Genomic DNA, 13,186 nt, shown 5'->3' with positions numbered 1-13,186 from the left:
AAATCGAAACATTTTTATTCATGTTTTTGTACGCAGTGAGTCTTTGATTAATATGCACAGATTGTCATGTAACTTCTCTCAAAGTTATATAATTACCACTTAAAACACAAAGTAAAGGTTTATTTTTTAGTCAGTGCTTTGCATATAAATGTAACAAGTGATTAGAACAGTAATTCTTTGATTGAAAGTGCAGAACAATTCATGAATATAATAATTTTCCAATACAGTGGGTTTTAAAACAGAAGTGGGAACATTGGAAGTCAGCGTTGGAACACTACACTACAATGTGGTTTTTATAAGTTACTATCATAAGTAGTGCATCTAAAAAGTGTTTTATTCCACTGGGCATCTGCTGTACCAAGTCTATGTGCTATTATAACTATTGACAGGATAATGCATTAGAACAAGAAAATCATTTGCCTTGCATATACACAAAATATACAGGGTACAAAGATGTGGATTTTCTGATCCCTGATTAGGGTTTTAATTAATTTTTGTGGATTTGTCCACCGATTGCTCCTTTTAACCACAGTTGCATTCAAGTTGTGCTGCTTGCTCCATTGATTTCAAATAGACCATCTTGTACTTGCTCTTTATATCTTTCAGTAATATCAGTGCTTTCTCATATTCATTCCTGGAGATTTTTTTGGCTGGGAGAATATTCTCTGTGTACAAAAATGGACAAGAATAATAAATAACCAATATTAAATCCAGTATATGACCACACAACGTTATATAAAATACAATCAACAAATTCAACATCTTTGTCATAACCATTCTCTTATTCTCTTGTAAATACTGATGTCCAGCATGTCTAATGTGCTCAGCATAGCAAAATTCGCAATAACAACTGTGCACCACGAATCCAAGTCAGTATATCATACTCTGACTGCTCTTATTAGTGATGGGAAAAGAAAAGAACAGCTGCAATGCTAAACAGTTCCCTTTCCAGTAAACCTATTTCTCAAGAGTTTTAAGAGATCAGCTCCGATTCAAGCATATTTATTATTGAATCGTGTTCAGCCTCCAGATCTGCCACTCTTACATTTGTGTAACCTTAACTGACCAGGCCCGATGGTGCAACAAGATAAATATTTTACAACATGTTCTGACTCAACAAATTACAGTCCCATCCAAAAATACTGGAACACATAGGCTCTGTTCTTCTCCCTTTTTTTTTTGCTATGGACTGAAGACATTTGGGTTTGAGATCAAAAGCTAATTATATGACAACAGATCAGAATTTCAGCTTTCATTTTCCTATATTTTTCAAGTTATAAAGCTTTTATTGTTATTTCATCCATATATAGCTGACGCAGTACACAGTGAAATGAGACAACGTTCCTCCAGAACCCTGGTGCTACATTAAACAACATAAAGATACATAACAGAAAACACAGAGCTAAGGACTAGTAAGTATCCTCGCCACATAAAGTGCATCCACATGCAATAAACAACTGGAACCAAGACATTTATGGTGTCAGAACACAAAACTATTATGTGAACAAAAATATCGTAAGTATGTAATGTAATTTACTTTAAGACTAAACTTATTATTGGCCTACATATCACTTGCTTGCAATAAATGCATTAAGTTTGAAAAAAAACACTGAAAACTTCAAATAATGATTTTCTGAGATCCTACAGCTTCTTTCTGTTGTTAATTGATTAAGATGGAGAAATATGGAGTTGTAACACTTCTCCTTGATGTAACACAGCATTAGTTAACAAAGTTTTTACACTGAACAATCAAAATACAAAATAGGAAGTCATGCTTATTTTTTCAGCCAGAACAAGAATGAAGTAATACATATAGTTAAAGAACAGAGCGGAGCTTTGGAGAACTTCTATTATGCATAAAAGAAAACATAATTTATAAAATATGGGGGGATTCTGAGCAGGCATTTCAGGAATGGAAATATGACTGCAAGAACCAGCAATAAATAATGCTGTTATAGAAAAACAGGGAATCTCTAAAGTTGATAATATTTCTATAAATGTATAACTGTACATATAAGTGTAAGTGTGTACGTGTAAGTATACATGTAAGTGTTAAATTCCCTTCAAAGCCACAGCATTAACAGCAAATATTAAAAAATATTATATACTGTATATAGACTATATGGTTTTTTTTGTTGATGAGATTTTCTCAATGTCATTTTATGTCTTTCTTCATCTGGACATTTCAGATTGTTGTAATGGCAATGCCCAGTGCTTGTGCAGTTGCTGATGTTAAAGAATATCTGACTAGTTAAAATGATTTTTTTTTTAATGAAATGACATTAACAGTCCCATTTAATCTAATGTATGCAAAGTGCTCAAACCCCAGCATGTAAACAAGACAACTATCAACAATGATCTGGCAACAGAATGACTCAATTCTTAAGGAGAATTACAGAACTGACAACACTTAGAAATATGCACTGTTTACTCTAAGTGAAATACTGAATCTTACCCAAAGGAACTTCACTTATTGTTTTCCTTTCCTTCATTTCTGTCAGAATTTCTTTGACTTTCTCTCCTTTAGTTTTTTGTGGTTTTGCAGAAAGCAAGTTCCTTGTCTAGAAAAAGAATAAGAACAAAGACAAAAAAAAGCTCTAACAGCAATGCTGGTCACACTGATTATTCATATCTGAAGGTCATTTAACAGCTGATTATAAGGTGTCATGGGGATTTTTGGGATAGCATGTCAGCCAAAAACCTGAAACTGTTTTAAAAATACAAAACTCTTCTAATTGTAGTCAGCAAAGGCATGTTTATTGTCTGTATTTTGCTTCTTTAGTTGTCCACTAGTGCAACTATTGTAATGCTGCTAACAAAAACCAAATCATTTATTGGTTCTACCACTTCATTTTAAACTGAATATCTTAATCATCACACCAGTACCTCCAGACAGGATAAGTGATGCCAAGTGAAATTTAAATTGCATTTATAATAATCTTCATCATTATAACCCTGATGCAATGCTGGATTGATGCTATGATGCTATATTTTTATCACTTCTCCAAATAAACTGAAGATGGAAAAAGTTAATCTCAAATTAGCTCCCTTTCAATTTCACACTTGAATGGAACTATTAAGCAAGTATTTGGTAAATCAAGATTATGTAGAAACCAAATAAGAGGAGAGCGAATCCTACAAAAAAAAAAAAATCCCATAGCACAAAATAGCCAGCTTCAGTCAAGAAAAATCTATATACATTGGGTGATATCTATGATCAGTGGCATATGATTTACCCGGCCTTATAGAAAATTACTTCAGCCTTATAGAAAATATAAATTCATATGATACACGAACTGGCATAATTTTATGACTTGTCTAATATTGCGTTGTCCCCCTTTTGCTGCCAAAACAATCCTGATCCGTCGAGCATTAACAAAAAGCAATTTGAGCTAGAGATGGGTGCATGGCTCCCCACATGTATCAATGAGCCTTGGCCGCCCATTACCCTGTCACCGATTCACCACAATTTGGCCCTAGTCAAACTGATCACTTAAATCCTTACGCTTGCCCATTTTTCCTTATTCTAACACTAACACTAACACTTCTATCAACATTGAGGACAAAATATTCATTTGCTGCCTAATATATCCCACCCATTAACAGGTGCCATGATAAAGAGATAATCAGTGTTATTCACGTCACCTATCAGTGGTCATAATGGCCTGATCTGTGTATATTTTGGTACTTCTGTTTTACAGCAACAATTCTGAAAATAACCTGCTAATTCTCTGAAATATGGGAGGTGCAGAAAATCTGAACTCATGGTTCAATGACATTTGCTTCTATAGACAGTATTGCAAAAACCACAAAATTAACCTGCTATCTTATTTAGTGAAGAAAATTGAAGAAAGTTCTGGTAAAGTCTGGTTAGCCCCAAAAGTGAAAATGAGAGAAATTATTAAACAATTTCAGTTCCACTGAAAGGCCCCACCCACCACCCCATTTACAATCAACTTGTTAAAAGAAATATTACGGTCGAAGGAATTATAAGGTTACAATGGAAAAATTGTAAGAGTTCTCACTCTGAGTATTCACATCATTCACATAAATCTCTCATCACCTCTTGACTCATGCAAACATCAGTGTGGAAATAAACTCTGATTCACTTCTGTTCTGTTAGATAAATACTGTGTTATTAATATATTATTTATTAGGTCATAACTATAAGGAATTAGTTATTAGTTACACTCTTGAAATCACCCAAATGAGGATGGGTTCCCCTTTTGTGTCTGGAGTTGTTTCTTGCTACTGCTACTGGCTTGTTTAACAGATATAAATACACATAATTTACTTATATTTTACATTTCTTTTCTATAATTCTTACATTCTATAAAGCTGCTTTGAGACAGTGTCCATTGTGAAAAGAGCTAAAGAAATAAACTTGAACAAACCATTTAAGTTCATTTCACTATGAACAAATTGAGCAAAAATAGCATTTGGTGTGTAAATCAATCACATCAGGCCAGTGCAGGAATGAATATGTAAAGCAATATAAAGTTATATAATAATAATTTCCTTACTCCTTTTGGGTGTTCTTTATATGGTCTCTGCAGACAATCAGAATTTACTTTGTAGTCTCTGTACACAAGCAGGTTCTTTAGTGTGAACTCTAGAGCTCTCACTGTCTGCTGGATTCCTGGCAAAGCATTAAAAAAAGGCATGAATCTTATCTCATTATTACATGTTATTACCTTCGCATTACAGCATAATAAGGAAATAGATTTACCAATAGATTTAGTCATGTTTACATCCAGATTATTATCTTCAAGAACTTCATAGCCAAAGAGATATTGTTTTATGTAATTTCTCTCAAAATCAGTAATGTCTGCTGTCTTCTCCGTTTTATCCTGATACTCATGTTTATGCAAATCATTTACCTTGGAATGTAAATAGAAAAAAATACATGTTAGAATGTAAATAGAAAAGAAATACTCATACATCATCTGTTCCAGCTATTTCCTTTTCTACAATAATATAATCAAAGGCAAATCACCTCTGTTACAAAGAACATTTCTTCATTTTGTTGACTCTTGCTGTGAATTTCGATTTTTTCCATTTCTAAAGGGTCTGATCCACTGGAAGCAGTGACAACTTTCTCCTTCTTCATGTCCTCAGTGTTAGTTTGTGAGGAGCTGGGAAACAACATGTCAGTGCACTTGAAATCTGGCTGAGGTCTATTATTCTGTTTAATACTTCTGTCTGTAGAAGGGAGCTCTGAAGCACATAAGGGTTTTGTGATCAAAGAAACCTTCTGTAGCTTTGGGAGTTTAGTTTCTACCTGCATTTGTAAAGATAAAAAGATCAGTTTAACAATAATGATAATATACACATAAATATTATCAGTTTTTGTTAGTTATTTAAAATATTCATGGCAGATTGAAATAATAATTTAGTATTTTATTTGATTTCCAAATAAAACACAAAATACTTTTAAATAATGTTTGCAATATTGTTGTCTCCTCTGTCATTTTAGAATTGTGCTCCTTTAAAATTGATTTTATTTAGGAAGATTATGACAGAAAGGTCACTCTTTGATATCATATGATACAAAAACAAATCTTGGGTCTATGCATGGTGAGTGAAGCATATTTTGAAGTGCAAAAAGAGTAATAAGTAATGATCAATGGACAAAATGTGCCATGGTATCACTTCTGAGCTTCTACAAATAATTAAAGTATTTAAAGAAATATTATTTTATTAATTTACAAACGTTGTTAAAAAATGTGTTTTTTGTTTTCATACTGCAACAATCTGCCATCTGCAAATTTTTTTATAAAAAATTATTTTATTAAAAGAATGGTTTAGTTTGTTATTACTTAATAATTTAGTTTTTAATTTAGTTTTTTATCTAGTTTTTGATATTATTTATATTAACCCAGCCATTAGGGTTGCACAAGCCTGTGCACTCTTAGTGCGGGTCCCAAGCCGGGGTAAATCGGGAAGTTTTGTGAGGAAGGGCATCCGGCGTAAAACATGCCAAATCAAATATGCGAATCTGATATCACTTAAATTACTTTTGTACTTGTAAATAAAGCAAAATTAAAAAAAATGCTTTCAATGCTACATAGGAACTGAAAATGTAATAAAATGTAAAACTTTATGTTTGACTGACATGAAACACTAACATTTACATTTATGGCATTTGGGGAAGTGGTAGCTCAGTTGTTAAAACTCTATGTTATTGATTGGAAGGTTGGGAGTTCAAGCTCCTGTATCACCTTGCTCAAGCTGCCACTCTCGTGGCCCTGAGCAAGGCCCTTAATCCTCTGTGCTCCAGGATTTCTGTATCATGGCTGACACCAGCTTCTTAGCATCTCTGGGATATGCAAAGAAAGAATGTCAATGTGCTGTAATGTGAAAAGCCCCTTCACCCTTTTATTTGACAGAAGCCCATTTCCAAAGTGGCTTAAAATTATCTCTCTTTTTTATATTGAGCAGTTGAGGGTTGAGGGCCTTTGAACTCATGACTGTGCAATAATGTCAAAACCACTGAGCTACCACTTTTCTTCAACTTCCATGAATGTTAAATAAAGCCACAAGATTGATCATTGTGTTTTAATCTTAGATTACAAGGACTGCCCACCAAACCAGTCTCTACTACTGTAAACAATTAATCAATAATTCTGACTTGAGAATTCATAATTTATGAAAAGAAAAAAAATATAAGATCTATAAATGGATAAATAACCTTTCTTTTAGGGTTGACAGGCAACACAAGACGTGGTTTGTCAATATCAGTCTTTAATAACTTTTTACGTCTTATTTTAATACCAAGTCTGTCTTGAAGAATCCAGGTCAACATTGGTGGGTCACCTAAATAAAATAAAAGTAACAGAAATGTTATTACAATAATAAGAAAATACCTTATTTGCACAAATAAAGAGCTTACCACTCCTCTGTGTAGTCAGGGGGTTTGAGTGGATAACAAGCTCGCTGAGGAAAGGAAGCAATGCCACGGCCAACAATGCCTCTTCTTCAAAGATCTAGAAAAAAAATAAAATACCAACAAAAATTCCCACTTCTCTCAAACACCATTTTTTTTTTTTTATAAAACCATGACATCTAGAAGCAGAAGGTAAACAGACCTTATTGTTTGCCAGATTCAGATATCGAAGCTCTGGCAATGGTGGACATAAATCTCCCTCATCCATCTAAACAGTTCAGCAAAGGTTTTCAGAATCATAAAATCTACTTAAATCTTATTATTTATGATATGCATGCCCTTATATACTATGTAATAATACCAACTGTGGTGATTCTATATCAGTTCCTATACTGGAATGCTTCTGTTGGTTCAATTGAGAATCAGAGCAGCCTGTGTGGGGGAAAAGAAAGAGGATTAATACAAAGCTAACAGTTTCTAGTGGAGTATGATGCTGTTTAACATAATGTCATCATTTGTGGTGATCACTATTGCCAGATCTGAAGCACCTGGCATTTGTCGCACTGGCACCGCCTGGAGGTATGGGACTTTAGAGATGTAGTTTCCCTCTAAATTTAAATGCCGAAGTCTGAAATGATAAAAAAAATTTTATTAAAAAAAAACAACAACTTAAAAACAAAAAAATTAAAAACTGATTTTTATAATACTAATATATTTATGCTTGTCAGGGATCCACCAGCCACACCTTCACTAGAACCACACATTCCTCCTAGCAGATCCCCATCCTACTAATCACACACACCTGACACTCATCAGCTCACCCACTTTATAAGCTCACACTTCCAAGCACTCCCCGTCTGGTCTACTGGTTAGTCTGGTGAACAGCTCAGGACATTACTGACTACCAGTCCTATGGAATTACTTGTTGTGGATTTTCTACTCTGTGAACTTTTCTGTGGATTTATCTCATGATCTACTATTTGTTGGTGTATATCTGTGTTCCCGTGTTTACAGCTGGTTTGGTTTCTCTACTTTCCCTAATTTCATTAAAGCACCTCCGTTCTGTCGAACTTCGGCTTCTGCTCGTTCTTCCAGACTGACAATGCTATAGCTACACTGAATGCTCAGTTTTGATTGGACAAAGGTGAATAATGTTAAATATAACTGCACTAGATCAAATTTTTTAGAAACATACATTTTTTGTATTATTCAAGAAACTTCAAGAAATTGGAAAAAAGGAAAAAAAAAAAACTGTTTAAAGCTAACAGAAATTCCATAACACTAAATGTAAGTTCATATGGATAAAAGGGTTGATTAATAATTGTTTAAAAATTTTTGGAAAATTGCTGTGGGGTAAGGTGAATAAAGCCCTTTTAAAATGTGCCACTGTAATAAAATAATCAGCTTTGTAACAGTAGTCAGTGGTAACAGTAACTGTTAATGATGGCCCACATGACACCACTCTGTCATTGATTATTTTTCTATAACAACACATCCTAAGTGCTTTATACCTTTTTCAGTAGTGTAGTTTAAAAGCTATAAAAAGGTAAAAAGTTGTTAGATACTGTCCTTCCATTCTAGTAATACTACTGTAGACATATATTTCAGAGGCACTAAAATATATTATACATGATATAAATATATATTCTTTCAAACTTCAGAACAAAAACCAATTACTGAAAGGAATACTTTTCATGTTGCTGGAGTACTAAGCTTAGCAATACATTTATTGTTTTCTTTTTAGTGTGCAAACATAGAGTAAAGCTTTCTAGCATATAGATACATAGTCTAAGTACAAAATAATATCAGAAACAAGGCAGAGTGCAGTTTATTTCCATCTTTTTATTAGTGCAAAAATAAACTGACCTTTTCAGATTCGAAAGACTCGTAAAGACACAAGAAGACAGATTATTATCATCCAGCATCAAAACTTCAAGAGTCTGAAACAAGTTGCTGCAGACAGGACCCCTGTTAAAATGAAATATGTCAAAGTAAAGTTTTTAGTGGATATTTAATGAGATTAAATACAAAAGAGTAGACTGTATAAAAAAACAAAAACAAAAAGAAACATACTGATCACCATGAAGGATATTAGGGACAGTCATATCAGGTGGAAGTGTCTGCAGGCCATTTCCAGTCAAATAAAGCACCTTTAATCGTTGTAAAAGACCAATGGCTAATATACTATTGCTTGATAAATTATTATAGGACAGATCAAGCACCTAGGCAAGAAAAAAACAAAAAAACAAAACAATACAATCAAAACTTACTGGAAACAATTTAGGATAATTTCTTACACTTTAGTTAAAGTATACTTTCTTTTAAATACTTAGACCAACACACACACACACACACACACACACACACACACACACACACCCACACACACACACACACACACACACACACACACACACACACACGTATGTTGAGAAATGAATGAGACACTGCATTCAAAAGGTCATAAAATATTGTTCTTGAGACAGAACACTGATCCCTGAAGGAGCTTTCCCTTCCTCACTTAATAACAGTATGTTTAAGAAGTGAGAAATCCTTTTAATTGATTTCAAAAGTGGGCACATTAATAGGGAATTTGATCATGGGAATGTGTTGTATGTATGTATCAAGGATTTCTCCAGTGTTTTGAAATGTTTCAACCAATCAGATCTAAAAATCTGAATTTGTTGATAATATTTCACTTTGTTACTGTAATTTTTTTTTATATCATATTGATAGGCTTCTTATAAATATTAGCCTTATTGACTGACTAAATGCGGTTTAATCCAAAGTAGGTCTGTAAATAATGTACTTCATGTGTTTCACCTGTTGAAATGGCTCTACCACATGACTTTAAGTAAGAACCAACAAGTTATTGTGCATTTTAAAATGAGTCTAATATTTGAATAGTTGCATTGTGATTATGGGGGTTAATGAGATTTATATTAGAGTTCAATGAGTTTCTGGCTGCAAAAGAAAGAGAATTTCTTTGATGAGAAACTATAGTTTCTTTCGGCTTCTCCCGTTAGGGGTCGCCACAGCGGATCCTCCGCACGTTTGATTTGGCATATGTTTTACGCTGGATGCCCTTCCTAACGCAACCCTCCCCAATTTATCCGGGCTTGGGACCGGCACTGAGAGTGGCTGGGGATGGTTCCCTGACCGGGAATCGAACCCGGGTCGCAGCGGTGAGAGCGCTGCATCTTAACCACTAGACCACCAGGGGACCTATTTCTTTGATGAGAAACTAAATTGTAAAAATTAAAAACAGATTTATCAGCAATTCTGACTCGTTAGCCAGCACTATGCAGTATAAACCAGTATAAGACCTTGGAATGCATGCTAATCATTTCAGTAATATTCCATAAATAAGACATACCTCTAATTTAGGGAAATCTACAGCATTAACTTTCACAGTGCTGATGCGGTTCAAAGACAACTCCAGCTCCCTCAGAGCAGGAAACCTGCTAAAAGCCTCTAAACGTATCACAAAAAAAGACCAGATGTGTTTTGATCAAGTTATCATCTTGTTATTTAAAGTCATTTGAGAAGGTTCTTTTTAATCTACATGAATACATTTACATGTGTTGTCCAATACGGCCAAAGAAAAGTTTTACAATATCCTGTGTCACCTATAAGTGTCTTACCTCAAGGAAAGCCAGCTTGCTACTCCTAATGAGCATTTACTTTGTTATCATGAAGAAGTAAAAAGATTGCTCAAGTTAAGGAAATGACTCAATATTCAAGTTAGAATACAGAAAAGAAGTTCTGCACCAACAAGAAGAGTAACAGGAAGCAGGAAGAGAGCAGGTTTTGCGATCTTGCAAAATTACAGTGAGCCAAATATCTGAATGCTATGTAATGTAAAAAACTTTCTTTTGGCTTCTCCCATTAGGGGTCGCCACAGCGGATCATTCGCATGTTTGATTTGGCAGTTTTTATGCTGGATGCCCTTCCTAACGCAACCCACCCTATTTATCCGGGCTTGGGACCGGCACTAAGGCTTGTGCAACCCTAACGGCTGGGGTTGAATCCCTGACTGGGGATCGAAACCCGGGCCGCAGCGGTGAGAGCGCCGCATCCTAACCACTAGACTGAATTACTGAATGCTATGTAATGTGATGTAAAGTAAAGTAAAGGTCTATCAAGCTATTCAGTTATAAAGCCAGTTAAAAAAAAACATAAGCTCCAGAGCAACTAAACTAGTTGCCTATAATCCATATAATTATATTAATCCAAGAATTATATAACCTAAGAAAATTTTTTTATTTTGCATCGTTCTTCACTGAACAAAATATTGTAATTGTTAGCAAACTGCAAGTTGTATAAGTTGATTAAAACAGATCAGCATGCTGTTATAGGAAAGTAATGTTTGGCTTCCTAACTCCAAACTATTCTTGATCTTTTACCTGTAATGGCATGATTTACCCGAAATGTAAAATGTGTAGGGCATCATCAAATGAAAAGTGAATCCATATTACCTAATGTTAAATAGTTGTCAGAAGCATTCATGTAAGCAACACTGTCAAATTCCTCCAAACCGTCTAATGTTACCTGTCCAAACATAGATGAATAAGATCAGACAAATCAAAAAAACTTTTTGGATCTGATGATGGTATAAAGAAGAAACTGTATGCCACAAGCCATAAAGGTTCATTGAATGAGAAGCAATCAATCCTACCGACTTCAGCTTTCTTTCACTTATGTCCACATAGCAGAGATCTGATGGTTTGTCCACACTGTGCAGAGCCAGCTGAAGAAGAAGAAGCAGATTTTAATACATTCAGTCATTGAACTTCTACTAAGTTGACAAGTGGACCTGATAACATGACGTATATTTTAGACACTGTGATGGATATTGAACAAAATTTTGCAGTCATTCTCACCAAAACCGTTCCATTTAAAATGTTTCCAGAGCTTTTTGATGATGCCTTTTGCCTAGGTCTCTCACATTCAGACTGACCCAATGGTCCGGTGCAAACACGTTTTAGTGATGTTGGATGCTTTAAGCTCTTGCATCGATCCTCCACACTGCCTCTGTGGACAGTTAACCAGTGCCCTGCTCCTTAAGAAAGAAAACAATAATAACTTTTGAACAAGGAGTTTGGCCATATAGGTGGCAATAGTGTTGCCAAATAAAAAAAATCCCTTCAGTGTTTGGTGCCTTAATGAAAAAAAGAGATTAGCAATAAAATCTAGGGGGACATTTAGCTGATGCAAGTAACTGTTCATGCTTCTCCAGCTCACATTACAGTTATACAAGCTGAGACATCAGGTTCAATCGACGCACATCCGGCAGCATTGAATAAAACCTGACTGAGCTGCATTTCTCTTAATCTGGGTTAAAAAAGATTGAATCACCCTTGTTACAAAAAAGTCCAATCACTGATCACTATTGTTTCCAATATTCAATAACTGTCCAGTCACTGATCATCATTATTCTCAAAGTCCAACCAGTATGCACTATTATTTATTATTAATGATTAAAGTAAATAATTGTATCTATTAACTTAGTCCATTTCCTGCCTATTTAATACCAGTTAAACAGCAGAAAGCAATTCTATTAGTATTAATTATAAATTATATTAAAGTCAGTACTTAGTTTGATGTGCAGCCAAAGATTACTTTTTATTAGAAATACATTTTATTATATTATTTTCTATTCTAATAAAACTATTCAGTACATATAACTCACATCTCCTTGCTCAGTCCTAACTGATCATTCCAGATCAGGTCTAAAATTAACAATGCATAGTCCTGTTTCAAGAAGAAAAACCTTTTTTTTTTTTTTTAGCCTGGACAAGAACTCAAGAACAACTATGAAGTGTTCGCTTTTTATATCCTATACTCTTTATTTTTCTGTCCTTTATTGTATTATTGTGGCATTGCGGCACTGCATAATACATTAGAATAGAGGTCAATGTTTGTACCTTCTTTATTTTGATGAGATGACCTTATCGGGAAACAATTCGTAGGAAAACTTTCTCCTTTGTCCAGTTTATAAATTCCTAAACCAGCCATTTTGAACTAAATAGCTCAGATCTGAAGAAAAACACTGCTAAACCTATATAAGGAACTTTACCAGCAATAAAGCTGGTTGTTATGGACTGGTCTCTTAGCGACAAAATAAAAATGTGTGGGAGTTGTAGTTTAACACACAATTGCTGTAAGAAGTGTGTTAAAAAATAGTTACGATTTCCGATAGATTAAAACATTTCATCAACATGCCATCAATGCAAAACATTCTCAGTGACACTTTTCAGAAAATCCGTATGCTAGTTTGAAGAAACGACGACTATTTTC

The 13,186-nt window shown here is 34.3% G+C and overlaps 2 protein-coding genes across 2 annotated transcripts in view; one reads left to right on the top strand and one right to left on the bottom strand.

Moving 5' to 3' along the window:
* The window catches only part of LOC310739200 (sialidase-3-like), a 161,078-nt gene that overhangs the window by 109,821 nt on the left and 38,071 nt on the right, over positions 1-13,186 (top strand). The gene's annotated exons all lie outside the window — the stretch shown is intronic.
* On the bottom strand, positions 19-13,053 carry xrra1 (X-ray radiation resistance associated 1). The gene is made up of 17 exons (XM_083564878.1): positions 12,814-13,053; positions 11,770-11,948; positions 11,565-11,636; positions 11,365-11,437; positions 10,263-10,360; positions 8,960-9,108; positions 8,753-8,854; positions 7,435-7,514; positions 7,248-7,318; positions 7,089-7,154; positions 6,893-6,986; positions 6,692-6,816; positions 4,997-5,281; positions 4,730-4,880; positions 4,524-4,639; positions 2,456-2,561; positions 19-665 (listed from the first exon to the last, which is right to left on the bottom strand). The coding sequence occupies exons 1-17, from the start codon at positions 12,902-12,904 to the stop codon at positions 523-525; spliced, it is 2,001 nt and encodes a 666-aa protein (XP_083421004.1). The 5' UTR covers positions 12,905-13,053; the 3' UTR covers positions 19-522.

The sequence above is a fragment of the Silurus aristotelis genome (genome assembly GCF_946808225.1).
Source record: "Silurus aristotelis genome assembly, chromosome: 16".
Classification (NCBI taxonomy): Eukaryota; Metazoa; Chordata; class Actinopteri; order Siluriformes; family Siluridae; genus Silurus; species Silurus aristotelis.
This window is presented reverse-complemented; position numbering and strand designations above follow the sequence as displayed.

Bases quoted from the DNA above. Each gene is read 5' to 3' on its own strand.
- xrra1 (XM_083564878.1), bottom strand. From the start codon at position 12,904: ATGGCTGGTTTAGGAATTTATAAACTGGACAAAGGAGAAAGTTTTCCT. The intron at 10,361-11,364 runs GTAATATGGATT...TGATACGTTTAG, and splicing joins TGACAACTATTTAACATTAG to AGGCTTTTAGCAGGTTTCCT. The intron at 4,881-4,996 runs GTGATTTGCCTT...TTACATTCCAAG, and splicing joins AAATGTTCTTTGTAACAGAG to GTAAATGATTTGCATAAACA.